Here is a 26931-nt window from a genome sequence, read left to right on the forward strand (position 1 = left end):
AGTTAGTGTGTAGAGAGACAACAGACAAATGTAACTGAATAAAAATCCAGAAACAGATTCATACATATATGAACATTTGATATACAAGAGGGGTAACACTGTAGATTAATGGAGAAAGGTAAGACTTTTCAATAAGAGGTGTAAGGACGATCAGGAAGAAGGGAAGGAAGAAGAAAGGACCTGGAGCTCTACTTCACACCATACACAAAGGTCAGTTCCAGATGGATTAAAGATCTATATGTGAAAGACAAAACTATACACTCTTTAGAAGACAATATAAAAAGTATCTTTATGACCTCAGGATAGGGAAGGATTTCTTAAACAAGTTACAAGAAGGAAAATGGGCAAAAGGCTTGAGCAAACACTTTATCAAAAGATGCCTAACCCCATCAGAAATCAGAGAAATGCAGATTAAACCACAATGAGTTAACACTACACACCCATCAGACTGGCAAAAAACAAATCAAGTCTAGCAGTATCAAGTGTGGGTGAGCAAGCAGAGAAATGAAGCACTTAGTGCCAATGAGCATATAAATTGATACAACTGCTTCTGAAAACAATCTGGTATTACTTAGGAAAGTTGAAGAGGGCATGACCTATGACACAGCAAGTCTACTCAGTCTACTCCAAGTATTATGCATGCAACCAGAGGCATAAACACAAATGTCCACAGATGTACTGTATTAACAAAAAGCTTTCAAACAACCCAAATGCCAATCAGAGCGACATGGATTTTAAAAATTGTGGTATGTTCCACTGTAGGTGTAATTCATTTCCATTACTGTCGAGTATGCAGCACTACTATACAGTAGGGAAGGTGAATAAATTACAGCTACACCCAACAACATGGATGAATTTCTGGAACATAATATTAACAGGCAAATTGCAGAACAGTAAATAAAATGTCATGTCCATTTAAGTTCAAAAATAGGCCAAGCAATTATTTAGAAATATAAACCAAGATAGTTAAAGTATAAAAAGAGCAAAGAAAACATCATAAACACAAAATTCAGAATGGTGGTTACCACTGAGCAAGGAGGAGAGGGGAGAGGGCTCAGGAGGGGCACACATGGATTATAAACTAATAATAATACATTTTCTTAAACCAAATGAAAGATGTACACTGCATAGTCCTATAAATATTTGATGCAGTATTTCATAGTTACTCAGTGTCTAATAAAAGTAATCATTAAAACAGCTTAAAGGAGAAAAAGCCCATATGGTTTTAGCAATAGATGCTGAAATGGCCTTTGACAATGGGGGACAGGGTTGGGGGACAGGGTTAGGGGGCTCCCAACCCACGTTTCATTCTGTGTAACTAGTGCCCCCTGGCACTCAACTCAGACAAGATGGTCAGCCACAGCTCCATCCCAAAAGCCCCAAGTTTAAAAAACGAGACAACAAAAACAGAAGGAAGGTCTTTCCACACTTTAAAGGCCGTTCACCAAAACCAACAGCCAATATCCTGCTCAGCCCATGCGCATCAGAAAGACCTCGATAATTATTCAACACTGTTTCAGAGGTTCTGCAGTTAAATTGGCATACTGGCAAATCTGCACATTTCATCTATAAAATACAAGTTTCTTTTAAAAACTACCAGAGTTCGTATGATAGAAAATAAGCAATATTAAATAATTTGCTTTTCTCTATATTAACTATCAGGAATAGAGACAAAAAAAAAAAAAAAAAACTCATCCACAGTAGTGACAAAAAATACAAGACATTTAGGAATAAAATGAGAAAGTTTTAGAACCCGTATGAAGAAATAATAAAATCTTATTGGAAGATCTAAAAGGAGTCAAACAAATGGAAAAACCATAGCGTCTAGGGAGATTTAAAATCATAAAAATGTCAACCCTCCCACAACTTACATCTACATTTAATGCAATTAAAATTTAAACCCCAATGGAATTGGGGGGTGGGGGGGGGGAGGCAGGGACAGGAGAGAATTGGATAACGTGATTTTTAAATCTCATGTGAAAGAAGAAATTCCAAGAGTCGCCTGGAAAAACATTCTAAAAAGTAAAACTGTGAGGGAAACTCATCTATCTGCTGATGACGCCCCCAGATTCTAGGAGCTCAACACTCACGTCGGAATCACCTGTCCGTCTAGCTGGTAACAGGGTGTCTCCATTGTTGTATTTAAGGGTCATCTCAAGCTCAACAGATCCAAAACCACATACAGTGTAATATAAGTAATAACCAAGGCGGGTCACTTAATAAATGGCGCTGGCAGAAGTGAAGTTCCGCCTGGAAAAACCAAAACCAAAGTTTGACTCCTGCCCTACCACTTCTACTAAAATAATTTCCACAGGGAATGGAGATTAACACACAAAAAAACTTTAAAACAGTGCAACAAAATGTAAGAGAATACTCAAGGGTTGGATAGAGGGGGAAGGATTTTCTCAAGCACGATAGGAAACCCCAAAACCTTTCAAACACCACCATAAACCAAGCCACGGACAGACAAACCAGCGGAAAACGAGGCGCAGCTGTTAAACCCGAGCCCTCAGGGCGAGCGGGCGGGTCTGTCAGGGGAAGGTACCTGGAGAGGCTATTTTAAAATGTAAAACCCGCGGCTTCCTCTCCAGGTCCTCTGTCTTGCAGATGTAAAAGCACCACACCATTAAGGGGCATCTCTACAAGAAATTTTCCTGTATTGACCCAAGAAAGTTGGAAAACAGCCGCGGTGAAAGGTTTCCTCCGAGCCGGGGCTTGACACGCAGACTCCAGGAGCAAAATCCAACCTCCCCACTGCCCTGTCCCAAAGCCTCCCGCTGTCCCGGGACGTGAGACCCCGCGGCCGCCGGCCCCAGCCTGGCCGCACGCGGTGGGGCCGCAGGACGCGACGTCGGACCCCGGGGCGGGCCTCGCACTCCCGGGTTCGCTCACCTCCCCTTCTCCTCACCCGCGCTGAGGGGCAGACGCTGGCACTCGCGCTTCGGACCCTTTGGCAGGCTCGCGAGCCTCCCAAGGCGCATGCGCAGGGCGCGGAGCACGTGCAGTAACCTCACCGCGCAGGCGCCGTTGCGCGCCCGTCTCGAGGCTCAAGATGCTGGCGGGCGGGACGGGCGTTCTCCGCGTCACGCAACCGTTGGCGGTCTGGGAGGACGCCGGCGCACCGATACCCGCAAAGTCCGTTTTGAGAGATGACCCAGTGCTGCGGGCCGCGTCCTCTAGGCCAGGTGAGAATCTGCAGCCAGCCCTCGAGCTCCCGCTGTATTATGGTAGCTGATGATTTAGCGTGAGGAAGTCAAAACTCTCCCTTCTGACACTCAGGGGTTCTCGCATCGCAGTGCTCCAGACCTGACTAGGAACAGACTGGCTTAAATGATGGGGAAGTGGTGCGGGGAGTGAGAGCCCAGAGCTTCAATAGAGGAAAAGCGGGGAAGGAAGGAACGTAAATTCAAAGTGCTGGATTAGAGCGCCCACCACTTCCCCAAAAACCTGCAGGTGCTCTGGCAGGAGTGGCCCTGGAGGATCCCATGGAAGCATCATAGCAGCGTCAGGAGGGGACAAGAAAGGAGGAGGGATGTGTCCGCCAGAGCCTTCTCGTCTCACTAGTCCAGGTTTGCCTCAGTGCTATGGGATCCCTACCCTCCGAGCCTTGGCTGGAAGCTGCTGAGAAAGCCCGGGCCTCAGGAAGTAGCACAGGCAACCTTCCTGCAGCCCGAAGGAGGCTGGATGGAAGCCCTGCCCTGCTTGCCTCAGGGCATACTGAATGGGCTGATGGTTAGGCGGCTACGAGGAAGGCCACTGAGTAAGCCGTGGAAGGCCTACAGGTAGCCCGTGGGGACCAGTGACTCTTAGAAGCAAAAATAAGGGGTCAGGGCAACAAGGGGTTTGGGCCCTCATTGCAACTTGAGACCAGCTCAATTACTGGCTGTCCTTATAGGCCTTTGGATAAATTTCTGGTGGAGAATTGGCCCTGTGCCTTAGTAGGCCATAAAACCTCTACTGTCATCCAGCTCCTTTATTTTAGAGAGGGGACCCAGGATGGGCAGTGATTTGTCTGAGGCTTTGTGAGCTGGAAGAAGGAGGGAGATTTCTGCAGGACCCACCAGGAGCCCTAGTTGGGCCTGGCATGTTCCTAGTTAGGAGGTGTAAATCGCCAAACTGAGAAACAGGCTTGGCAACATTTTGGCTCACTGCTGAGTGGGATGTGCCTTGCCAGGCCCTTCCTCTGTCCAGTCTGTGTCTTGCGCACTATCAAGAGGGTGCCCCCAATAGTGCTGAGGACAGTCTGAGGCCTCAAATGTTGCACTGGAGGAAGCACGTTCCTTTAGAGCTCTGTGTCCTGTGGCCAAACTGGCTGTCCACCTGCCCAGGGAACCAAGAGCAATATGGCTGTTCCAAAGGAAGCCTCAGAGGTTCCATCTCCAGCAAAGGGCAGAAACCTCCAGTGGAATTCTGAGGATGTTTTCGGCATTTTGGCAACTGCCAACAGGTCCCCAATAGCCTGGCCCAGCCTTACACTGGAGACAAGTAGCCAGTGGAGGCACTGCACGCGCAGGTAAAGAAGTCTGAACTTACCAGTCTTAACACTTACTGGTCTTTAGAGCTGTGAACTCTTGGCTAATGCTGCTGGAACCACGGGTCTAAAAGACACTCATGTCTTTCAAGGGGAACTGGACCCAACAAGGGGAACCAAAAAGCAATGCCACCCAGACAGATGTAGAGGAGGAATCAGAGGCGTTTCTCTCAGCCTGCTATTAACCGATGCCTTCCTTTGGTAAACCAAAATATCAAACCCTTGTCCTGACCTAGTAATGAAGACAGTATTGATGCTAAAGTGGGGTTTTTAATGCTAAATCCATGGGACACTTGGGGGCTGAGGCAGTGGTATAAGGTGAACTTTTTTGAGGATTTTGCCCCTTATTTTTCATGATTTACAGAAAAGTTCCTAACCGAAGTTTCAGAAGTACAGCCCTGTCTCAAACACAGCTGGCCAGTGAAGATGCTCAATGTCAGGGTAGTTCAAACCAATTCAAAAGTCCACTTTTCACCTTTCAGATTAGTAAACAGTTAAGATGGAAGAGCGTGCATACAGGCAAGTGTGTGGGGGAAATAATACACTACTGATAGGAGTTGAAATTGGAAGTCTTTTCTGGAATGTATCTTAGAATTTTTAATACAACCGTCTGACACAGCTATTTCTCTCTTTGGAATTTATCCTATATACGTAGGGATCTGAGTTAATGATTAAGTACACACATACACACACAGATACTCACCACATCATTTTTCATAAACACTAAAAACGCAAATATTCATAAATAGGGGACCGTTAAATGACAGTACATTCAAGACAATGAAAGGCTATATGGTTGTTCAGAAGAATAAAGTAGATCCATATGAGCTCTTCTGAAACAGGTTCCAAGATACACTAAGTGGGAAACAGGCAGAAATTGTGTGAATGTGTACTTGTGTGCTAAGGGTGGACACTCTCTCCAGGGAGGGGATGGGGTCGGGGGAGGGAGCCTTGATTTTCATGGTCCAGCCTTTTGTACTGTTTGAATTTTTACCATGTGCATGTGTCACTTAAAAAAACAAAACAAAAAACACAAAAGAAATTCCTCATCCCTCTTATCCTTAAAAACAAGGGTCACTGCACTCATTCACCTTCTCACAGCCTTGAACCCAGGACCTTCTTGCCACAGACCAACCAGACCCTCTCCTTCCTCCCACAGTTCCAAGGAGGTCAGTTATCTGTGACAGGGGAATGGGAGGGACCCCTGCATCGCATCTTCCTACCCAGAATGGCAGGAGCTCCGCGTGGGAAGCAGGCTGCACTCAGCGCAGCTGTGGTTGGATTTAAACAGCAAGGTAGGCACACCCAGAAGTTGAAGCTAAAACATTTAAGAAATGCAGTATTTCAGTTTCTGTGGGTGTTAAGGAGGCTGAAGATACAAGACACTGAAGATGGTGGAGATGAAGAAGAATTTGAAGACAATTTAAAGCCACAGTGGAGGAAAGGATGAAGAGGAGGAAGATGCTGGATTTTACTAAGAAGAAAACAGACTGAAGACTGAGTTCAGGAGTCTCACCAGTGAAAGTTTATAGTATTGCATTTTGATTACAGGTGTGTAAATAAAAAACTTGAGTTTACCTTCTGGTAAAAATGCAGAACCAACTTCCATTTAGTTTAAAACAGTATGTTTGGGGACAAAAATGGACCATATGCTGCCTGTGATGGAGAGGGCGAGCTGGACAGGAGAGGAACCACCAGTTCAAGAAACCCCAAGACTCAGAGTATCTTCCACAGGAAGAGGTCAGGGTCTCTCTGAATGGTATTTCCCCCAAACAGCCCTCTACCAGGAATGTGTTTGGGGAAGCCCCAAACCCGCAAGTCACAGGCGCTCTGGCCACGTGCACAAGTGGGTGAAGACTTCTAATCCAGTGTGGCCTGCCTAGGGGCCTCGCAGTGCTCCCAGTCTTCTACAGACTTCACAGGGCCACTGCTGGCCAGATGTGGGAAGGTGCTGGAAACACTGAGAGGTCTGACTCGCAGACCAGTGGTCAAAGGCCATAGCTCTTGAAAACCCTAAGTCCCCAAATAAAGAGGGGGAAGAAGAGAGTTGGAGGAAAGCAAACCAGAATTTTTCCAATGGCCATTAAAGAGAAAACTCAGCAACTCCTGCCTTTGTCTTTGACCCTGAGAAGTTGTTTGAGGGCCACAGCTGTATGAGGCTGTGACCAGGTGGCAGGAAAGGCATGGTGTGCTTCCTACAGAGCAGCCTCTGGAGTCCTTGCGACCCACTTCCCACACCTGTGGGCCCCTCCTCCTTTCTGGCCCAAAGCAGGGATCCTGAACAGGCATGGTGGGGCAGAGAGGGAGCAGGGGAAGGAAAAGCAGCAGCAGGCCCTCCAGATGGCCCACAGCATGGAGGCAGGTCGCTCCTTCAGGACCCTGCCACACCCACTGACAGAGCTGCCACCAGGTCAGCACAGGGGATCCTTCACACACAAGGTCCTTTCCTAAAGGGAATCCTTTGGACTTCAAACATTCAGCGTGCTACCCAGGTCAGCAGTCGGACCAGAGTCGGATCAGTCCACTCCTCAACGCGGACTCAAGTTTTTGAGGCAGGAAACCTCAGTGTCCACAGTTAGCCATGGAAATCTCCAGCAGGGAGCACTTGGGCAGTGGATGGGGAAGCTGAACAGGAGGATCTTTCTTCCCCAAGCTGTTTGGACTGTGCCACAGCCAAGGTGCCCGACAGCACAGGCCACCACTCACATCCCTGCCTGGGGCAGGAGCCATGAGAGGGAGAGCTGCTCAGTGCTCAGCCTCCTCCTGACCCGTGGCCCCCTTGGGGTCCCCTGGATTGGAGCTCCTGGGGAAGCACCACTCTGGGGGGCCCTGTCCCTCCCCCAGCCCTGCCCCTGGAGCCTCTCCAACTTCCAAGAGATTTGCCACATCTTGAGGAGCCAGGAGCCAACAGATGTGGCTCGGACTTGGCGTCCTGGTTCTCTCTGTCCTTTGCCCAAGAGTCACCAAAAAAAGGTATGGTCTCACAGCAGGCACAGCATCTTGTTTCTTTTAAAAAATAAATATTTATAAACTTAGGGAGGAAGATTCAAAGAATCAGAGTCTCTTTCCCTCCAAAAGCACAAATGTCCCACGTGAGTCAAACCAAGGTAAGTCCACCAACCCGTGAATGAAGCGCCACCCCCAGGAGCTCTGCCTTGAGGGGTAGGGAAGCTGATCTCTGGCTCTGGGCCCCTTAGTCCCCCTTGGTGATCAGGTCCTCGATGTAGGCATCCAGCTCGTCGTCTGTGTTAATGTCTATGTCCTGGAACAGAGTAGGGCAGGGTCAGCCGGGGGCCATGGGGTGGTGGACCCGCCTCCCCACCCTCCTCGCAGCCCATGAGGCCTGAGCTCAAGTCCCTTCCTCTCTCGTCTCCACCCTGGCTGTCAGGCCCACCCCATCTTGACCATCTGCTCCCCCCAGCCCCATCCTCTGTGCACAGATGACGCCCAGATTTCTTGCTCCTGCCCTGCCTCTGCCCCAGATTCCCACTTGCCTCAGATGTGCTTCAGGCCTCCCAGGCTCACTACACCCAACAGCTCTACAGCACCACCCACCCCATGTTGCTCCAAGTCTCAGTACAGGTCACCACCTCCCCTCTACCCAGGGGCTCAGACAAATCAAAACAATCACCCTATTTCCTCCCCTTGCCTCAGGTATTAACAGATCTGCCCTCTTCTCTTCCTCCTCAGTCACTATCCAAGGTTCACGCCAGAATCTCTCACTCAGACAACTGTGGGAACCTCCTCACTGGAGTCCCGGATTCTAACTTCCACCCCCTCCGGGCCCTCCTACAACCAACCAGAGTAAATGTCTTAGATTGAAAATGTTTAGATGGTACCACACCCCTCCAGTGACTTCCAACCCTATACAGGCCCCACCTCTTCTATCTCCCTGCCTTGGGCCTTGGGCCCAGCTCTTCCCTCTGCCCAGAACTCCCACATCCCACTCCCGTGTGACTGGGTCTGCTCTCAGCTCAAATACCTCCACAGGCCACCCCTGAACACCCTAGTAAAGTGGCCTCCCTGCTTTCTGTCTCTTTTGTGTTTTCTTCAAGGCATGTCCCACCAGTCTCCTCCACCTGTTGGGCTCTGAGCACAGGAACCCTATCTTGCCTGTCTGGTTTACCAGGGGTCCACAGGACAGGCACAGAGAAAACTCTCAGTGTCTACTGCCTGGACGAAAGACAGACTCTACAGGGCACACCCGCTTCTGGGCTACCCCATCCCATCTAGGCATCATCTGGAAAATCAAGAAGGTCTTTCTCTTTTATGGCTTGGAGGGTTCTCAAACCAGGTTGTACATCAGAATGTCTAAACAAGGGCAAAAGTATGATACTGTGGGTCTAGCTGGGATGAGGCCCAGGCAGCCGCACCACGTCCAGCCCTCCTGGTCGGGATGCTGTGCAGCTAGGGCTGGAACCGCAGATTCCTGTGAGTGAGGAGAAGGGAGCAAGAGGTGCCCAGGCCCACCTCCCTGAGACACCACGTGGTCCAGCTGCAATGAGAGGGCTGCCTGGCTCACCTCCTGCACCTTTTGCAGGAGTGCCACGATGTTGGTCCTCAGCTTCTGCAGCTTCTCCTCTGTCTCACGGAGCTTCCTCTCGGAGGTGCGCAGGCTCTCCTCGGAGGCCTTGGCCCGGGAGTCGGCACGGCTCTGGTAGGAATGGCACAGATTCTGGAGCCCCACTTCATACTGCTTGAAGTACTCTTTCTGTTGGGAGGGGAGCCGGAGGGTAAGGCGCACGAGGTCACAAGGGTTCCCAGGGCCCTTCTAGATGGGCACTGGTGTCCCCAACTGGCTCAGCGCAAGGAAGCTGGGTCTGAAGGGATGTCAGACACAGGAGTAACGATCTCCTCGCTCCAGAGAAGAAAGGCCTTGATGCCCACCTCATGACATCATGAGGATGAAGACGAGCGCTCGTGTGTGAAGCACTCAGCGGAGTGCTCTGGCAGACAGCCACCGCGAGTCACATGATTCTGCTCACCATCCCAGGTGGCCCAAGAGGGACAAGATGGCCACCCCCCAGATCAGTCATACCTTTCTGACTTTACAACAGCCCTCCCAGCAACCCGCTTCCAAGTCACACCAACAACGTGAAGACCAAAAGTTCTCTTCCGCAAGTATTTACCAAGAACCTCCAAGAGCAGACACCTCGGTCTGTGCAGTATGTTTACACAGCATCAGAGCTTTTCCTCATCTTCCCTGAGTGCATGACACTTCCCGGGGGTGGGGCAGTAATGTTAACTAGACATAAGGGTTTTCAAACTTTTAGAAGGTAGCAAGATATTTGTTTCAAATTAAGGTTACAACGTAAATCTCAACGTAAAAACAATTTAGTTAATATCTCTTTGTTTATATTTTCAAAGCTCAAAGTTATGAGATTATGATTTACTCAGAAATCACCAATGAGAATGATGAGGCCATTCTGATGGCCTGGCCGACCACTGCAGCCTCACCACTTCTAGCATTTACTTACTTCTGTGAAGATGTATGAGCTACCCAGCAGTGAATGGCTCCTCCTGGCTGCTGTTTTTTAAGTGTTAGAACAATCTATTTACAATCTAGAATATTATCCTAGTAAACCACGGTTGCAAGAGAAACTTTAACTTATGCACAAAATATAATTACCACACAAAATAAATGTTCAAGCAGGCTCCAAAAGTATTAAAATGAAAAACACATCTTGAGCCCAACTATGATTCATACTTGTTTTTACATTTTTTTCATGTTTAGGTCATTATAGATTCACATGCAGTTGTTACTTTTTAAAGATACACATATTTGAATCTAATAGTTGCAGGACCCCTAAGGGCTTTATGGAATTCCTGGTCCACCAGGATGGCAAAAAGGACAGTCATTTACAAACTGTCAAGGACACAATGAACAATAGACTCAGCTGTGTCCCTAATTTAAAAAAAAATTAAAGCCAGAGTTATTTTAGGCATTACATTTAGGAGGCTATTAGGCTGATGCATTAGTGGTTCACCTCCTTCTACAAGCATAAGCTAACCGACTATTTTAGGCTCGGTCCTGCTGCCTGTGCTCTGGTCTGAGCAGTCAGGCCCCCTGCAGAGACCCCACTGCACCCAGGCTTTGCTCTGAATTTGGCAACAACTTTAAGGCGAGAGCAACAAACCTGACGAAGGACGCCAGGCTGGCCCAGCTGGCCCTTCAGCCATTTGCTCCTGGACTGAAGGCCTGCAGCCCAAGCAAGGACGCGAACCCAGGCCCACAGCTTCCTGTGAAGCCGCCTCGCAGCCTCCCCAGCAAGCAGCACCCTCGTCTCACAGGGAAGCAAGGCCCTGTCCTCAGTAGTAGTTCAAATCTGGGCTCTATCACAACACACTGCTCACGTCTCTGAGCCAGAGTTTCTTCAACTCCTAACCTTGTTTCCTTTTCTTAAAGCTCACCCCTCTCTGGCAAACTTTATCAAGCACGCAGCTGCCACCCAGGGCTGCCGTCAAACACACCGATCCTGCAGATTCAGTTCTAGCTGTCCTCTCTAGAAACGCCTCCTGGAAAACTTAAGCTGCTCCTACCATAGAAACATCCTCTTGACGTACACGATTCCCAGGTCCCCACTCTGGCCCTGGCCTTCCCACCCCGCCCCTCCCAAGGGCCAGTCTCCAGTGTCCTGCCCAGTGGACATCACCAGAAACGTAGTGCCAGTATCTCCGGCCCAAGACAACTGAGTCACAGCTCATTTTCCTTACCCTACCCTCTGTTTTCTCTCCCAATTAACAGCTCGGTCACCAACCTCCAATTCCCACAGGCCTGTGAGCCAGGGAAGCGTGTGGCCTCTACCTCCTCCCCCATCACCTGCCTTCAGTCAATGAAGGACCTGACATGACGCCTTCATCCACTGGTCCACGCCCACCACCCCTGGCTCTGCTTCTCACTCCCTCAGCCCTGACTGCTTACAGGCAGACCAGGCTCCCTGTCCCCTCCACCCATCCTGCCAGGAACCAGTTACCCTCGTAGGGGCAGGGTCAGCTGACCACTTACTGCCTATGGGCCCAATCAGCACAGACACATCCCTTCCTCTATATGCTGTTTGTGACGCAGAGCTGAACAGCTGCCCCAAAGACCTTACAGCCCCGTAAGCCTGAAAATACTTGCTAACTGGCCCTCTACAGGGAAAGTCTGTTGGCCCCTGCCCTAGACATGGTTCAGATCCACAATTCCATCCGCTCAAACCTTCTGCTGGGCCTCCATGTCACACAAAGTTAAGCCACTGTGCCTAAGACTGGGCGCTCCAGAGGCATCACATCTGGCTCTGAGGCCCCTTCTCCCTAAGCGCTCACCAGACAGACAGCTGCCTGCCTCGGGCCCCGACCTGCCCTTTCATCCCAGGGCCTTTGCTCACAAAAGTCCCTCTGCCTCAAACACCTTCCATCACTCAAACACTTGCTAAAATCCATGTTTTCTTCAGACTGGGTTGCCCTCCCGCACTTCCCCATGCTGCCAACCCCCCCCCCCCACATCGACAGTCCTTACAGCTCTCAGTCTAGTGTCCAAACATCTGCTGAAAATTCAGTCTTTACATGCTCTCCTTTGCTGCTCCAGCACTGAGGCACCACGTCCGCATTTGCTGGGCTCATCTCCACACACCACCTCCCTCTGAGAGTGAAGTTTTAGGCACTTTGAGCCTAAGCTCTTCACTGTTTCCTGCCTCAGTCACACCGGGCCTGCCGTCCTTCAGGGAGGATTCCGCCCTGGCACCTCACAGCTGTATACCAGTCATCCAGCTAAGATGCTTCTTTCTCCACAATGTGAGGGCTTCCTTTCCCTTCCCTCAGTGGAAGAAAGGGAGGCTGGCAGAGTGGGGAAGGGGGCACAGCTGAGCACTGGCAATCCCACTAAGCACCAGAGTCAGAAATCAAAGGTCTGGCCAGACTCACCAGAGGAAAAGATATTAGCTCATCTGAATTCATAGCACTCAACTCCTTCTTAGAGATGGGGAAACTTGGAGGCAGGAAGTACCGCAAACAATTCCTAAATAAGAAAGAAGGTGGGGTCAGGAAGTCAGAATTGCATGGGGTTGCGCAGAGAGCCGCCGCTGGCCCGGAGCAGGATGACAACGCACCGAAGGATCTGGACGAGCAGGTCGATGGTCTCGTGGTTGGTGCTCGGGGCAGTGGTGTCGGGCTCGATGCGAATGCAGTCAGAAGTGGAGGGCTCCGCCATGGCTACAGCCTGCTGGGCCACCGCCGCCTCCTCCTCCTCCCCACCCTCCTGCTGTGTGTCCGGGCTCTGATACTCGGGGGATGGGGGCTTCATCAACCGCACGTCCTCGCTGCCTTTCTCCACCCTAGGGAGGAGGACACAGCGTTTGTGTCACCTGCCCCTGCCCTAGCCACTGCTGTCAACCCAGCCTCACGGAAGGGGCGTTACCAGCGGTCTCGTGGAGTTGTGTCCGTGGGCACGTAGTCGAATTTCACCTTCCACCGCACCACGTTCTTGCCCACCTCCACAGCTGTGACACGGCCTGTGTACCACTCCCTGTTCACACGCACCTCCACGTGCAGCCCTTTATCTGCAGGTGTGGACAGGACTGAAGTCAGAAACACAGATTAGAGCCCCCCCACCCAGCCAGGGCCACCTCAAGAAAGGTCATCCCAGGTTCACAGGGACAAGAACCCCTAGGAGCTTGACCCGCAATGCCAGGGCCATGGAGCCCAGCCACCCTGGTCTCCCTCCCTGCCTGTCAGGAGGGGGCCACAGAGCAGCAGGATGATTGACTGCCAGAGGTGAACACCAAGGAACTAATGCTAAAGATAAACACGAGGATGGGCCATCCTCAGAATTCTTCTTGGAATTAGAGAGCCCAGAGCCAGGAAAGCCTCCGTGAGCCTTCGGGATAAGGTGCTGCTGGCCGAGGGGCCCCACATCCCCCACAGGCTGCGGGTACCTCCCTGAACTCACCTTTCTGAGCACTCTTGAGATCAGCAGGGTCCTCCTCACCAGCACTGTCTGACAGCTGCAAGAATGGGGTCTGTCAGAGGCCTTGCCTGCAACCCTGGGAGCAGCCTATCTGCCCAGGGTCAGAAGCCACCACCTCACCCCTCGTGTGGCCTCACTGGGAGCCTCTCTCTAAACCACTAACTATGCTTCTGCCTCCACAAACCCCGACAAACGAGAGAGCAGGCGAGAGGCTGAGTGTCAGACACATGGAAGCAGATCTGTGTCAGTGACCTCAGACCTGTGATTACAGCCCTAAGCCATCCTCACTCAGATCCTGCCTGGCACCATGTTTCTAGTCAGCTGTGTGACCGAGTCCTTCAGAGATGAACTGGGCTTCTGGAAGCCTCCCGTCACAGGTCGCGAGAGGTGTTCTGAGAACCTCACTTCACCACCTACCTCATTCACGTCCTTCTTCTCCTCCTTCACAGCAAACTTGCCCCGCTTGGACCTCTCCTTCCTCCTCTCAGCCTCTTCCTCGGCTTCGTCCTCATCAGAGACCCCGAGACTCCGCTTCCGACCAGGAGTGGCCTACAGCAAGAGGAGAGGGGACGTGAGGGGCCCTGTCAGCCCTTGAGGTGCCGGAAGATCCCTAAAGGAGTGGTTCATAGTGGGGTTGTGTGTCAGTCCCTGCCAGGGCTCAGCTCCTGACAATACTAGGTGCACAGCAACCCCCAGCCCACGTACCCATGAGGACTTCTGCTCAAAGCTTCACACGTGAGCCTCTCAGTTCACTCCCCACGGAGCCTGCCTGGCCAGCTGGGACCTCCCCAAGCTGCACCAGCCACTGTTGCAGCCCACCAAGGCTGTCACCAGATGCCAACCTCTGCCCATGACATGACAAGCAGTGGAGGGGACTCAAGTCTGTGGAGGACCGAAACTCGGAGGGAGCACCCAAACTCGGAGGGAGCACCCAAGAACTCCCTGAGAGGGAACCAACAAGCTCAGTCCCTCCAGGGCTCCCAACTGGGTCCCTTTAGCGATCAGACTCGTCCTCCACAGGGGCAGCCAGGGAGCCTGCTCTCCACCGAGGCCCCCCAGTGCAGCCAGTGCTGCCCAACTCCACTCCCACACCACTGTGGGCGGGGCTGGAGGAGGAAGAGCGTCTCACCGGAGAGAGTTTACTGGGTGGCTCTGGCTTCTTGACCACTGGAGTCTTGATGGCTCTGGGGGCAGGGGCCTCCCGAGGGCTCCTGGAGTTGGGCACCAGAGATGGGGACAGCGGCTGCACCAGAGGGGCAGGCCGGGGTGCAGTCTTGCCCGGAGTATTAGCAGGCTTTCGGGGTGCCTCAGGCGGCTGAAGCAGCCTGGAGGTGCTAGCCTCCTCCCGGGCTGCCAGGGCAGCAGGCTTTGGGGCGCTGCTGCTGACGGGAGCCTTGCGGGGCTGGCTGGATGGCCTGGGAGCCTGCAAGGAAGGGGGTCTGCTCGGGGCATTCTTGATCACGGCAGGTAAAGGAGGCGACCGAGGACGCTGCGGTCTACGTGCAGGTTCCTGGAAGAGGCCCAGAGAGAGTGAGAACACTGACCACAGCACAAGACACCTAAGGAAAAGCCTCTCCCCCAACCCCAGGCTTCACCTCCGTGGAAGGTCTGGTGGTCACTTCCAAGGGCAATTTCTTCAGGTCAGCTTGGGAGCGGATGGGTGTGGTTTTCTGCAGGGTAAACATGATGAGGAGGTTGTTTGCAAATCTTGGTACTTTCAAGCAAACTCTTTGGATCCCTACTCTGTCTGGGACAGCAGGCAAATAAGAAGGAAAACCTGGGCCACAGTCCCACTATTTCAAGCCTCCCTCTCTCACTGGGGAGACAAAAATACACAGACATTAAACCACTAAATTACAAGATTCTATGTGATTAATCCAGCAATTGAGAGACTGAGAAAAAGTGTCAATGGACTAAATTCCTATAAAATGAGACAAATAAGGTTGGAGAGCCCTGATGGACAAAGCCAGGAAAGACAGGTGGGATTCAGCAGATGGGGAGGCACGCACACAGCACTCGGGTCAACGAGAGCATCTTCCTGTACAGAAGCCAAAAAGGGAAAAGCCTTTGTAATAAGTATGATAAAGGGTTGATATGACACACATATATATGTATTTTTAAAAACCCTGACATATTGATCAAGGAAAAAATTAATGACAGAAATAAAAGAATAGTTATAAAAGAAATACATGAAAAACATGTTCATTTTAGAAATATGAAATGTAAATTCTAAGATGTATATCTTTGCCTACCAAATTTGTATAAACATTTAAAAATAACCATACTGCTGGTAAAAAAAAAAAAACAGGATATAATACATCTTCTAGAGGATAATTTGGAAACAGTTATTAAAAAAAAACCATAAAAATTTAAAACCCCTTTTATTCTTTCAAACTCACTTCTGGAAAATTATCCCCCAAAAATAATTATGCACAAAAAAATTTGTGTGCTTATGAGATATGACACAAATGTGTCATGATCTCTGTACTTCTAGTAAAAAATACATGTATTTATTATGTGTATACAGTAGTCATAAAAAGTTGAAAGGATATATAGTTAATGGTAGTTACCTCTAAGATATATTTATTTTCTGGAATTTTAAAACACTCTAAATGAACTGGGCCTCTTTGTCATATATAAACAAAATTGTTTCTTTAAAAGAAGAGTCAGCGTGCCTGGAGGCTGGCATTTCCGCTGTGGCAGCACTCATGGGTGAGGAGAGGGTGGAACTGAGCCTGAGGGAACGGGGGAGCCACTGAGGGTTCCTGCCCCCCTTGCCCCTGCCCACACACCTGCAGGGCCTCAAGCTTCTCCTGCTGCTGGCGAATTTTCTCTGTCAGTTGCTTCTGCTTCTCCTCCTGTGTCTTCATGTCCTTTCTGAATGTCCCCAGGGGCACCTTCTGCTTCTGTTCAGAAGCCTCACATCTGTAGAGAGAAAGTGCTAGAGAGCGAATGGTCCAGGTAGGGCGGGGTCCTTCCTCCTCAGCCAACCCAAGATCTCTCACCAGAGCAACCTCTTCAGAGTTTCCAAATGCACAGAATTAATACTCAAAGCAGGACACACTTCTGTTTTGATTTCCAGGCACTCATTATGTACAGCAAAACCGAGATGTAAGGATATGAGCATTGACCTCGAGAAGCACAGTGGAAGTGAAGAAAGCAAGGGGCTGGAAAGATGCCCACCAAGTCCCTGGTAGAGCAAGTGCTCACCGATCTTGCTCAGGATCTGGGTTCATGGAGCAAACCCAGGTGTCGGGGTACTCTTTTTCCACAGAATTCAGCTGGAAGGGGAGTGTCCGCCACTTCAGGCACAAATCTGTGATACAGAAAACACCCCCATGAAACGTTGGCCATGCCCACCACCAATAATCCCAATCAGGCTCCTCCCAGCCAGGCCCAAGGCAAAGATGCCCCGACCTTTCATGTGAAGACCCTCAGTCTGGCTCCAACTCTGCCTGCCTTACAGAACAGTCATTCTCCCCAGGGACAGTGATTTCAGCAAGGATGAAGACTTTGTATCACAGACTCTCAGCAGCCCCAACCCCTCTCCTGCTCCAGGAGGGTCCTGGCTCGGGCATCACTCACACCTCTACCAATGTGGTACAAACTGAGTGAGACCTGGCAGGTTAGATGACACCCTGCCTCATTCTGGAGGAGCAGGTGGATGCAGCACAGCCCTGAGACTGAGCTCCCAGGCTCATCACCAAACAGACTCATATCCTTAGTGGGACCGTTAAGTCCACGAATGTCAGTGCAGTCAGGAGGCCAGCACAGGGACTATGTCGGAAAGGAGTCAGGAAGAGGTTTCAAGCCCCAACTCACCACACTGGATGGTGGTTGGGATTTCCATAGCTCTCCGCCGTTTGTATCGCAGCTCACTGGATGGGGGCTGGTTCCAGTTGGCAGAGAGGTAACCAAACTCATCCCAGAACTTGATGATTCCCCGCTGGGCTGGAAGGCAAACACCCACACATCAGCTAGGAGCCAGCCCCCTCAGGCAGCGAGAGTCCCAAGGCTGGAGATGAAGAGGAAGGGCGTTACCAATGGCGATGTCCTTCCAGTACTGTGCCAGGTGCTCCCCCATCGCCCGCAGCAGGTGCCGGTACTCCTTGGCGTCAGCGAAGTCCTGCTTGTTGTGTGTAGGCTCCAGGACCAGGTAGGGCACATCAACCACCCCAACGACTCCGCCGCATGCCCTACAGAAGGAAGACAGGGCTCTGTCACCCCTCTGGCCACAACCCTCCCGCATTCCGTCTTGGGCTGGATGCTCTCCGTGGGCGGAACTCACATGCCCCCTTCCAGCTGTGGGCCCACTTTCTCATACATCTTGATCAGGCGGCTACAGTTGTAGATAAACATGCCATCCAGGTCCCGGTGTTCAATGTTGACCCCAAAAACAAAGTTCAGTTCCTTAGGTTCTTTAAGTGCTCTGAGAAGACAGAAGATAAATTCAACCAGATCAACCCAGTAACACACAAACACCATGGTGTTTAAGATGTGTTAAGCTTAAGCTTAAACTTGAGACACTTAAGTTTTGCGTTTGCATTCAGTGTGTAACCTGTCAGACTTGATAAGGATAAGCTCTGTGTGGTCACTTTAAGCTCCCTAATTAAAAGCACAAGACTTTGGCTTTTGGTACCAAAACGAGATGGATGGAAGTATCAATGGGATTCTGTGAAGCTGCTGCCAGTCTCTGCAAAGACCATCACATAGTGAGATAAACACAAGGTTTTCTGCGTAACTACTCCACCAGTGCGACAGTAATACATTTTAAAAAGGCAGAAATTACTAAGAACAATGAACAAGTATGTGAGAGAAGAAACCATCATGTGATAAAAATAAAAAAAAATAGTGGAAGGTGAAAAGCAGATGGATGAGCACTGGCCAAACTCATGGGAAGAAACCCGAAAGCCATGGCTATGGTGAGGGGCCAAGAGGCAACCAGGGATTCAGACCTAGAGCCTGGAGAGGCTCCAGGCACGGAGGGGCACAGAGGTCACGCAAGGAGCCAGGACACACGCCCAGACTGGATGAAAAGGAACACCTCAATCTACAGCACCAGTCCACATCTGTAACCAGGGGTACACAGTTAAGGGTAGATATCACCAGGTGGGAGAAGTATAAGGGAGTTTACAACTGTATTTCTTAAATGTTCTATAGTTTACAAGTTGTATGCAATAAGCATCTTATACATCCTTTAAATGGAAAGGGAAAAAAAGGAAAGAAAGAGGGAAAGGAGTGAGAAGGGAGAGAAGGGGTGGGAAGACAGAGGAAAGGGACGGAGGGAGGGAGGGAGAGCTGCCAGTGAGGAAGGTTCTGTGTTCAGCACATGGTGTTGGCTCTGCCCCCTCGTCCTGGCTCAGGAGGCACTGAGCTGGGGGAACCTCTCCTGGGGCATCTGACAAGCCCTTGGGATCACATTAGCAGCTTTCTCAAAGCCCTCTGTGTGTGACAGAACGTCTCCCTCGCAGGTGGGGAGGGATTCCTCAAGCCCTTTAACTGTCAATAATCAGTACCAAAGCTACATAGTTTTAAAAGCCCCGAGGCCACTGCTGGGCACTCACCGCTGCTTGGCCTCCTTGATCCGCTTCTTGACATCGGCTTCCCTGCGCAGGGTAATGGCTGTGTTCTGCACCTGCCGCAGCATCACCTGGAAACGCACCCAGCACCGAGTGAGGCGTGCTCGGGCCACAGCAGGCAGTGCTGTAACGTCTAAGACATCTCGCTTTAAATCACACGGACGCAAAACCAGACCTGGAAATTACTTCTTTTCCACAGAAAAGGGTCCTCGCTAGGGACCAAGTCAAAAGCTCTACTTCACTTGACCGGATTCACCAGCATTAGGGAGGAAACACCCAAAACTGAAACAGCAGTCTGTACAGGGGGTGCATCACATGGGGAGGGGTGGAGAACTGCCCTGTGGCAAGGGACGCTCTTCACTTCAATTTCTCTCTGTAAACTGAGGATACTCCCAGTGTCCACCTCATGGGGTTGCTGGGGTGCTGAAGTGATCAGCCAAGCTTTCCCTACACAGTATGTTCGACGGTGATTATGGAAATGTCATATCCCATTTTTCAGAGTTAGGGCAAGGGGTTCCTGACTGGCCTGAGATTGGGCCAGGCCAGCACTGGGATGCTACCAGCAGCAATGCTCGGGGAGAGCCGGGGGTCTGCGGCCTCACCCTGGAGTCCCGCGTGAGGTCGCCGCCCAGGCGCACTTCTAAAGTCCGGGCTTTGCTCTCTGCCTCTCGCGCCTTCTCTTCAGCTGAAACCCAGAAGAAACCATGATAAGGAATTCAAAGGGCCAAACTCTTAGTCATCCCTGCTGGACCCCACAGTGCAGACCCCGCTAGACAAGACGTGTGTACACTGTCAGGGAAGGAATGGGAGAGCAGGGAGGGCAGCCTCCCTGCCTGGAAAGCCAAGGAGGCCCCAAGAAAAACGGACAAGCTTTTCAAACTTTACAAATGAATCAGAACAGGTCAAAAACTGCCCAAGGCAACCAGAGTCAAACCCTCAGCAAGAGCTTATCCTTGTCCTCAGCCAACTACTCCCCCTTCAAGCAGCCAAGAAGCTTGGTCAGCATGAGAAACCTTGAGATTTTTGCCTTGGAGTCAAAAGAACCAATTTCACAAGCATTTGTGCCAGAGGACAGCGTGGGATTCTTCACTCCAGGCAGGCAAGTCAAGGAGTTGATGTTGCTTTTTTAGATAAGTGCCTATAAATGGCTGAGGAAGAGGCAGCCTGGGCAGAAAAACTGCTGAGGGGACTGGAACGTGGCAGGAGGGGTACAAGAGGAACTGGGCCAGGGCCCAGGACAGCCTATCCTTGGGTGATGGACAGAGATTTTGCCTGGATCCTGCTTTCGTCACAAGCAACGTCCCCCCGGACAACCCCTGCCGACCCCGCCTGCCCACAGGGTCATTACCAATCCGCGCCACATGCTCAGCTTTCTTCACCTCCTGCTCCGCGCGGGTCTTGAACCGGCTGGACGTGTACTTGTACATCCTGAAGTGGGGCAGGGGTAGGGGAAGCAATCTGAGGGCCCACACAGCAGGGGGGCCGGGCAGCAACTGTCCTGCACCCTCCTGAGTCCCTTGCCTCCTGCCCCATCTCTGATAAGCAGCCACGCCACTCACCAGGCATGTCGCTAATTCCGCAGGAGAAGCCAACCTCAGCAATCAGCCAGGGCCTCTGCTTTCCTGAGCAACCTCTAAAGACCAAGGCCAGGCCGGGCACCCTCTAAGTCACAGGCGGCACACTCACTGAGCCTCCCCAGCTTGTCAGCCACCCTCGTCCCTCCCTCAGGACCCAGAAGGGTGTCCACTGTAAGTCGCAAGCCGAAGAAAGGCCTAAACTCAGTTGGCATCATCAGAGCCTCTCATCAGCCGACATTCCCAATGATGCCCAAAAGATGGATGGACAGGCCCCACCCTCCGCCCCAGGGAAATAGCAGGCCAGGGTGGCCAGGCCCCTACCTGGGCTTGTACAGGCAGCAGGAGAGCCTCTTGGTCTGCACCTTGTGCCCGTGGAGGAAGATCCTCATCCGGGGGTCAATGTAGAGCACAGCGGCGTAGGCGCGGAAGGAGCGGCGCTCTGGCTTCCTGGAGGCAGGGGGAGAGGAGGGGCTCTGTTGCCACCCATCACCAGTCCAACCAAGGGCCTGCCACCTTTCCACCTCACATCTCGGCCTCTCCTGCTGCCAAACAGCACATCCCACCCCCTCACATCCCCGGCACGGACACCTGGCATGGCCCCCCTGCCCGCCACGGCCCAGGCAACTCCTCTCCCCTCTCTAGGTCTCTGTTTCTTCCTCCGTCAAATTAAGGAATTGGGGCAGGGGGTCACTAGTCTCCTTATCTGCATTAGCTAAGGACCTGCTGCCCTCCATCCATCCCTCTGTCTTGTGGCAGGAAGACAGGCATTCTCAGCTTTATCAACTCTGACTCTGGGGAATTCAGGAACAAGCTCACAAGTCACTCCCCTCGTCCTCCCTTCCCAGCCACACTCACGTGCCCTCCGGGGAAGTCTCTGCCATCTGGATATCTCTTGGGTTTGAGATTATGTCCAGCTCCGGCTCTCCGTTATCCATGAGCTTGAGGTTGAAGATGATTACCAGCGTTCCTGGGGAACAGAAATCCTCCTTTCCTTCTGCCAGGCACCCCTAGCCGACCCCCACACCACTCACAGCTCTGGAGCCCCTAGATTCTACAGGCTACAGGCTCAAAGCCTACTTACCACTGTTCCCAGGAATCTTCATGAACTGGGTCATCACTTCCTCCTCATTGCGGAAGGGAGAGTACTTGTAGATTAGTTCTGTCTCGATGGCAAACTTCTCCACATTGTCCGTGACAGGCTCGCGGGTCCGCGCATTCCAGGTGGGCAATGGGACTATCACCTTTGGAGAGAGCACAGGCAAGCACTTGGTGTGTCCATCCCGTCCCTCCCCACGGTGACACCCAAGCTCCCCCGCCTGGCACCAGAGGCTCTGGGGCTCCTGCCAAGATAGCCTCACACTCCCAGGTCCTCCCGGCTACACTGGTTCATGGCCTGGGGGGTCTCTGCGTTCAGGGCTTGGGAGGTCCCTGGTCATTTCCCCAATTTGGTAATAATTCTACACTTTCTACTAAGGAAACTGTATCTCTAAGCATGTAGTGTCTCTGAAGACACATATAAATGTAACACACAGCTCAGCAATTCCACGCCCAGGTACAGATCCTAGGAGACTCTCCTGCACGTGTCTACCAGCAGACGTGCAAGAACACTAACATCCACGCAGAGTGGACAAATTAAGCCATACTGTCTTCACAAAAAGGATTACTGTGAGTGATGAACATGGGCAAATGGCTACTGGCATCAACGTGGATGAATCTCACAAACACGGTACACGAAGAAGCAAAATACAAAAACCTACAGTATGAGTCCATTTATATAAAATTCACATGTAGGCAAAACTAAACTATTATTCAAGCATGCAGACACAGGTGACAAAATTATCAAGAAACACAAGGAAACAATCATCACCAGAGTCCCATGAGGGCGGTTCCTTCCGAGGAGCAACAAGGAGTATGACTGGTCAGGGCACAGGGGAACGTCCACATCCATCCAGGACGGTGGCTACGTGGGGATCCGCTTTCTAATTCCTCTCTCAACTGTACACAGATTTTAATATTCTCCTCCACACATATGGAGTTTAATCTTACGTCTAAGTAATCTTTAAAAAACCCTACCTTGTCAATCATACCTCAATAAAGCTGGGGAAAAATCCTCCTCACTCTTCAAAAACACTGCCTCAAACGCCCCTTCCCCAGAGGCCTCGACATGCAGGCCCCCCTCCCCGTCCCGCCCAGCCTTGTGGCCTGGGATTTCCTCTGCCCAGCAAACCAGTCCAGGCACCTGAGAGGTTCCACACAGACCGCCCGCCCTGAGGAAATGGGACTCTGTGTTTTAACAAGTGCTGGGGTGATAAACTGTCAGTTCTGAGACACTTGACTGGTTTCTAAGAAACTTCGTGCTTGCAGTATTCAGCTCTGGGGCTGGTCTGGACACATTCCAACCCAGCTGAGAATGATCTTATTCTGAAATCTTGGCCGAGTGCACACTAGAGTACAATCCAAAACAGTAACCTTCTAACACCAAGTAAGGAAAAAATTTCAACCTAGTGTTTCCACCGGGGGATTTGAGTTCCATTTGTGTTCTGTGCACCTGTACCACACTCTACACCAACCATTCCTCTCAGCAGCCCCAGGGGACAATGGCATTACTTTAACTGTGGGCCTTCACCCCATTAGGCACCCCACCTCCCCTCTAGAATACTTCTTTACTTTCAGCGTCCCCGCTCCCCAGCTTTTCCTCCTACCCTTCTGGCCACTTCGGCCTCTTAGGCCACGTCCCCCACCCAGGCCTTCACACGGGGCAGGCCCGAGACCCCAGGTTCTCTTCCTGGGCCACACGCTCTTTTACGTGAGCTTACCTGCTACCAAGAATCCCAGATCCAGGCCTTCCCCGAGTTTCAGACCCAGACTTAACTCTCCAAACTGCCTATCCTCCACGCCCCACCTGCCCCACCAGAACCCGAGTCACCTAGGACCCCTCCTCCCCTTTCTCCTTTCCACTGATTAAGCACCAAATCTGGAATCTGTGTGCCTGGCCACAGACACCGACACCGCAAACCTTTCAGTCACCACACAATAACCAAACTGAGTTTTTTCAAGGAGAATCTGCTACTGCCACACCCCTGCTTAAATTCCCTTTAGTAGCTGGTTTTACTGAAGTCCCCTACACTCCCCAAGGCACGAGGTCAAGCCTGCTCTGCTCTCCAGAGGCCACCATCTTCCCATTGCTCTCCCAGCTCTCAGGGCCTTGAACAGTCTACATACCCCCTCCTCCCACCACCCTCAGGCCATCAGGAAACATTCTGGAAAACACAGACTCCAGCCCCACCTTCCCGGGGAGTGCCTTCCAGCTCAGCACCTCTCACTCCAAGTCTGCTGAGTATATCCACTGAGTGAACCGACACACATGCTCCACCAAAAAGGCAAACAAACCCACTGGCTTACCAAGTAAAGATGGCAGAAAAAGTGCCTTTCATTCCCAACAAGAATTGATTTGCTAGGATTTAGGATCCACATCTAAACAAGGCCAGTACCAAGTGAATCCCAGCCAACCAGCACAGATGAATTAGGTGGAAACTCTGCCCGAATTCACCAGTTCACACGACAGCGGTGGGTTTCTCTCCGTAGACCCTCTCAGCCTCTCGCAAGCTCTAGCCTCCCTTTCTCACATGTGAAAGGAGGCAGGAGTCTGGTCTGAGGCTGGGCAGACCAAGGGCTTCCCTGATCTTCCCCACGATGGGGTACAGACCTCAGCAGACCAGCTCTGCAGACATCTGAGCCACCCACCAGGCCCAGAGTCAGCTGTGCATGTGTTCAGCTTATATAATTAATTACCAAAATGTTTTAAAATCAGGGTATTCTAGATTCATTACGCCTGTCTTCCAGCATAACAACAATCAGCTAGGGCTGAGTATCACACGTCACTTGGTGAAGAACTTACACCGATGTTTCCCAACATGATCCTGCTCCACTACCTGCCCAGCCCTCGTAGGTTCATGACTTGTAGCTTCTGATACAGAAGGTGAGAGCAACACATTCATTCCCTTAGAAGACGCGCTCACAGCACATTCCACAGAATCACCAGCACACGGGAAAGACAGGGCTGTCCCTAATACTATCACCAGCTAGGGTCTCCACCCAAATCAGGGAAGCCCCCAAAATACCTCTCCTGATAAAACAGCTCTCCACAGCGACACCCCCCACCCCATACTGAATTCTAGCTGCAGATCTAGGAGACCCACAGAGCCACCTCTTGGTCCCTGCCACTTGATGGCCGCAGTCTCAGAACCAGGACAACTGTTCTCAGAAGCTGTGAGATTTTACTTCCTCTCACATTACATTAAGATACCTGTCTTACCCCCTCAACCAGTTCATCCAATCAACCAGCTAATCCCTCAGTCGGGGGCAGGGCTGCAATCCTCAACACAAATAAGTCCAGCATGCAAATGACCCAGAACCAGGACACATGGGACGGTGACTTGGAGCACGAGGATGAGACCCACTTCATCAATGCCCTCCTCCTCGTGAAAGGTCCGCGACAAGAAGAGACAGGTCATGGTGTCTTCCTTCTTGGTGAAGAGGATAAAATCCTTCCCAATGCGCATGGAGCCCCTGAAAGGGAAGCAGAGGTGGGTTATTCTCCCAGGGGTTCAAAAGCTCACCTGAAAAAGAAGCAAGTCCGCCCTCTGGACATGCCTGAATCTGCCTCTAGAGGGCTCTCCTAAAGGCCTCCCTTGCTCCCAGGGCCCTGCGCTGAGGCCCACAGCCCTCGCCCCCTCTGCTCCCCCGACTCGCCCCCTCTGCTCTTCCATTGGCCTCAGTCTTTCTTTATCACCTTCTCAACCACATTTACCCCCCAAGCCAGGCTGTCTCACCACCTGTGAATGACCTGTGAGTCTCACCCTCCCATGGCCACCCATGCTCTGGGCTCATCCTGGCTGTGCCAGAGCTGCTGCACCCTGACTGCACCGCCAGGTTTCACTCCAGTGACCCACACCTTCAACACATCATCTTCCACGCCAAGCACACCCAGTCCTCACCTGTCCTTCCTTGCTGACACCAACTCCCCTCCCACTCACTCCTCAAACGGCAGCACCATCAAGGGAAAAGCCCACCGCCTGCACTCACAAGCCCTCAAACACCAGGATGACCCAAAGGCTCAGCCAAATGTAGGGCTAACCAGACAGAGCATCCTTCCTGTTCACAGTCTGGAGGAGGCCTACAACCGGCCCACGCCCCGTAATCACAGCCATCGTGTCTCAGCACTGTTCTGACACCTCAAACCTGTCATGCGACAGGCCCCTGCTTTAGGGTGCAACTGGTTTCTGAGAAATGTGCCCTGAGGCTGCAGTCCACATGGAGAGTCTGAATGAAATCTACTGTTTCCTACCTCTATTTGGCCTTGTTAACCCTCTGGAGAGCAGGCAAGGACAGGCCCTCCTGGGCAACACAGAGCAGGGCAGCGCATGAAGCACCAGCGGGAGGGGTGCCCACTGGATGATGGGCTGTTTGCTCCTTTCTTCGGAGCAACTTCTGGCTTTATGGCTGTCACCTCATTAGTCCTCCCAGTACCCCCAGGGGCGATGGCACTGGGAAGCCATATTACTCTCCTCCACGCACAAACACAGCCCAGGCACACAAATGAATGCCACGTCCCACTTCCCCAAGTGCTCAGGAAAACTCCAGGACACCACCCAGAGCACCCTGGGGGCTGCCCAGTTCTGCTCCTCCTCCTCCAGTTCCCGAGGTGCTGGCAACACTCCCTCCACAGCCCTCATTCCTCCCTGGAACTTACTGGTGGCAAAGTGAGGCACGTTGGCTTGCCTTCCCTCAAAGCTTGCTCTTGCCCTAATTTGGCAAAATCTCTCACCTCGCGCCTCTTTCTTCCCTCTGTTTCTGATCCTGACCTTGGAGGGAAAATAGCAATAACACAAAAATGTCACTTCTCTGCTTCTCTACCCTATGCTCACCACAAATCACTTCCTGCTGAAAGTCTTTCTCAGTTTCTAAATTGGTTTCAAAAGGAACACACTCTGGACGCTAGATGGCTCCATCTCAATGGGTCCTTCGCAAAAGTCATTCTAAAACATGCTGATGATGACACTCAACTTCTGTGGACTTTCCTTCCTGGTTTTCCAAGCACTTGCAGAATCACATTTCATTTGCTCCTGAAACTTGCTCAGTAAGGGAGAATGTCAGAGATTAGAAGCCCATTATCTACAGCAGGAAACATACTCAGGAAGTGAGAAGGCTTGTCTGAGGCCACAGAACTGATACAACCACGAAAAGGAGGCTGATCCAGATGGGAAGTCAGGGTTGCTTACATCACACGGACTCTGGGAA

At 51.4% G+C, this 26931-nt stretch overlaps 1 protein-coding gene across 4 annotated transcripts in view; it reads right to left on the minus strand.

Annotated features, from left to right (window-relative positions):
• Positions 1–6033: 6033 nt before the first annotated feature.
• Positions 6034–26931, minus strand: part of MORC2 (MORC family CW-type zinc finger 2) — a 38131-nt gene continuing 17233 nt past the window's right edge. For 2 of the 4 annotated variants that reach the window (XM_074356122.1, XM_074356125.1), the window contains exons 6-26: positions 25092–25200; positions 21713–21872; positions 21487–21598; positions 20953–21078; positions 20403–20482; positions 19657–19739; positions 19040–19125; positions 17764–17904; positions 17517–17671; positions 17298–17426; positions 16686–16791; positions 16268–16400; positions 15071–15145; positions 14605–14985; positions 13893–14024; positions 13458–13512; positions 12927–13068; positions 12619–12843; positions 12434–12527; positions 9054–9242; positions 6034–7793 (exon numbers count right to left, since the gene is read on the minus strand). In XM_074356122.1, coding sequence (XP_074212223.1) covers positions 7725–7793; positions 9054–9242; positions 12434–12527; positions 12619–12843; positions 12927–13068; positions 13458–13512; positions 13893–14024; positions 14605–14985; positions 15071–15145; positions 16268–16400; positions 16686–16791; positions 17298–17426; positions 17517–17671; positions 17764–17904; positions 19040–19125; positions 19657–19739; positions 20403–20482; positions 20953–21078; positions 21487–21598; positions 21713–21872; positions 25092–25200 — 2782 coding nt within the window. In that variant the 3' untranslated portion in view covers positions 6034–7724. Of the gene's footprint in view, positions 7794–9001; positions 9243–12433; positions 12528–12618; positions 12844–12926; positions 13069–13457; positions 13513–13892; positions 14025–14604; positions 14986–15070; positions 15146–16267; positions 16401–16685; positions 16792–17297; positions 17427–17516; positions 17672–17763; positions 17905–19039; positions 19126–19656; positions 19740–20402; positions 20483–20952; positions 21079–21486; positions 21599–21712; positions 21873–25091; positions 25201–26931 lie in introns of all 4 variants that reach the window. The other 2 variants (XM_074356124.1, XM_074356123.1) reach the window with 2 other exon arrangements.

The sequence above is a fragment of the Camelus bactrianus genome, chromosome 32 (assembly GCF_048773025.1).
Source record: "Camelus bactrianus isolate YW-2024 breed Bactrian camel chromosome 32, ASM4877302v1, whole genome shotgun sequence".
In the NCBI taxonomy this organism is placed as follows: domain Eukaryota; kingdom Metazoa; phylum Chordata; class Mammalia; order Artiodactyla; family Camelidae; genus Camelus; species Camelus bactrianus.